Source organism: Notothenia coriiceps, unplaced genomic scaffold, assembly GCF_000735185.1.
Source record: "Notothenia coriiceps isolate Sejong01 unplaced genomic scaffold, NC01 NC01_scaffold00029156, whole genome shotgun sequence".
NCBI lineage: Eukaryota > Metazoa > Chordata > Actinopteri > Perciformes > Nototheniidae > Notothenia > Notothenia coriiceps.
Genome location: NW_011361857.1, coordinates 46,398 through 48,903, shown reverse-complemented (window position 1 = coordinate 48,903; position 2,506 = coordinate 46,398). Strand labels below are relative to the sequence as shown.

At 45.3% G+C, this 2,506-nt stretch overlaps 1 protein-coding gene across 1 annotated transcript in view; it reads left to right on the top strand.

The window, feature by feature from the left end:
* mycbp2 (MYC binding protein 2) overlaps nucleotides 1-2,506 on the top strand; it is a 68,250-nt gene that overhangs the window by 60,249 nt on the left and 5,495 nt on the right. The window contains exons 52-58 of the mRNA XM_010786394.1: nucleotides 307-463; nucleotides 592-816; nucleotides 927-992; nucleotides 1,140-1,379; nucleotides 1,474-1,563; nucleotides 1,655-1,735; nucleotides 1,820-2,086. Coding sequence (XP_010784696.1) covers nucleotides 307-463; nucleotides 592-816; nucleotides 927-992; nucleotides 1,140-1,379; nucleotides 1,474-1,563; nucleotides 1,655-1,735; nucleotides 1,820-2,086 — 1,126 coding nt within the window. The remainder of the gene's footprint in view (nucleotides 1-306; nucleotides 464-591; nucleotides 817-926; nucleotides 993-1,139; nucleotides 1,380-1,473; nucleotides 1,564-1,654; nucleotides 1,736-1,819; nucleotides 2,087-2,506) is intronic.

Below are 2,506 nucleotides of genomic sequence, written 5' to 3'. Positions count from 1 at the left end.
ATCTTTCATATGCAGACCTTATTTTCCTGTTCCATGTTAAAATAAACAATTTTCAGTGGTACGCTTAGAGACTAATTATTTTGGTCATGGAAAATTAGGTAAAGGTCATGGAGAAGTCATGGAAAAGTCATTGAAAATCATTGGTGAAAAAGTGTACGAACCCTGAATAATACTCTTGTACCCTTTTTGGGTTCCTAGATTACAACTTTCTTTCGAAATGTTTGCAAATATATCTTATCTTATTTACTGGCAGACAGATAAGAGAGGTGATAACCTGCTCACAACTAATACTGGTTATTCTTTTAGGTGCTGGAGTTTGAAGTTCAAGCAGTCCGACCACCAGTTCCTCCACCAGAGCAACGTTTTCCATCACATCAACAACATCCTTTCCAAGTCAGATGATGGTGACAGCGAGGAGAGCTTCAACATCAGCGTGCAGTCGGGCTACGAAGCAATGAGCCAGGCAAGAAGCCAATCACTGACTGACTTGCTTACTTATAAATCAGATCTGTATTCTGTTTGTCAACACGGATTAAACCAACTATTGTGTATGTGCATGACATGCACTAACCTGAGTGTGTGTGATAACAGGATCTCTGCCTGGTGACCTGTCTGAAGGATCTGACCAGTGTCGTGGACATCAAGACGTCCAGTCGTCCTGCCATGATCGGCAGCCTCACAGACGGCTCCACAGAGACCTTCTGGGAATCTGGAGATGAGGACAAGAACAAAACCAAGAGCATCACCATCAGCTGTGTGAAAGGCATAAACGCCACTAATGTGACGGTTCATGTGGACAACTCCAGAGACATCGGGGTAAGTGGGCAACGGAAGCATTGCTATGGTATGAATGCAAAGTAAGGACCAAGTAGGAATTAATGATAATATGTTTATAAAGGTTTCATTTCCCTCTGTTATATCCACAGAACAAAGTCACATCCGTCACATTCCTCTGTGGTAAAGCAATCGACGACCTCTGCAGAATCAAACAGGTATTGTCACTTTCTACTTCTTATTATTTTTATTCCATATGAATAATGTGTACCTTGTTGACCTAGCATTAGAATACACTACATACAATATACAGATTATAGATTACACATGCACATATTGAACATCGCCGTGCCTTTTCATCAAAGGTCGAGCTCGAGGCCCGTCACATGGGCTGGGTGACGAGTGAGCTTCCTGGTGGGGATCATCATGTGATCAAGTTGGAACTGAAGGGTCCGGAGAACACACTGAGAGTGCGCCAGGTGAAGGTCCTCGGCTGGAAAGAGGGCGAGAGCATAAAGATCCTCGGACAGATCTCAGCCAGCATGGCCCAGCAGAAGAACTGCGAGGCGGAGACTCTCCGAGTGTTTCGCCTCATCACATCACAGGTCTGTCTAACTAGCTTCATACAAACTCTGTATAAATCACCTGTGGAACCACTGGAGTCTCTTTTCAAAAACGTTGTTGTTTACTTTGTTGTAGGTCTTTGGGAAACTTATCTGTGGCGATGCAGAGCCAACTCCAGAGCAGGAGGAGAAAAACCTTCTTTCATCACCTGAGGGAGAAGACAAGGTCTGCACCATGGCAGTTTACCTGTACTGTGTGACTCAAATATTTACTTACCTTCAATCTGACATCTTACACCTACATTCTTTATGACCAGGCACCATCTGACGCAGACCTTAAAGAGCACATGGTGGGAATCATTTTCAGCAGGAGTAAACTCACCAACCTCCAGAAACAGGTAATAAGTCTAATAAGTTTTTTAACCCATTTACTGTGATATTATAATCTCAGCCCTTTTTACATGAACTGTATTTATTTCCAGGTGTGTGCGCACATCGTCCAAGCCATCCGTATGGAGGCCACCCGGGTGAGGGAGGAGTGGGAACACGCCATCTCCAGCAAAGAGAACGCTAACTCTCAGCCCAGTGACGATGACGCCTCCTCAGACGCCTACTGCTTCGAGCTGCTGTCCATGGTCCTGGCTCTGAGCGGCTCCAACGTCGGCCGCCAGTACCTAGCTCAGCAGCTAACGCTCATGCAGGACCTGTTTTCTCTGCTGCACACAGCGTCTCCAAGAGTACAGAGACAGGTGAGCCAATGCAAACACACACAACTATAGGTTTAGTCCAGGAGTAGTGGCATAATTCAATGTTGACCAAAGTCTAAAAGATTCTCTTATTACCCATCATTGACATTTCTAATGAGGATAATCCATGTTCTTCATTGTTTCAATTTTATTTATTATAATTAATATAGAACATACTGTCGAGGAGGCTTGCTTGGTAGCACATGTCTTCCGAGTCAGGTCCTTCAGAAGCGAGGCAAGAATCCTTCCTAGCCTCGGAAAACGAAGACTGGTGGAACAGGCTAACAGGTGTGCAGGGGTGCGTCATATGCGAGCACCTTAAATGGAGCACGATTTCCGTGCGCAAAGCATTGTGGGGATTTTTAAGACCGCGGAGGATACACACAGGGCCGCCCCTCCCTACAGGCCAATCACGCAGGCTGC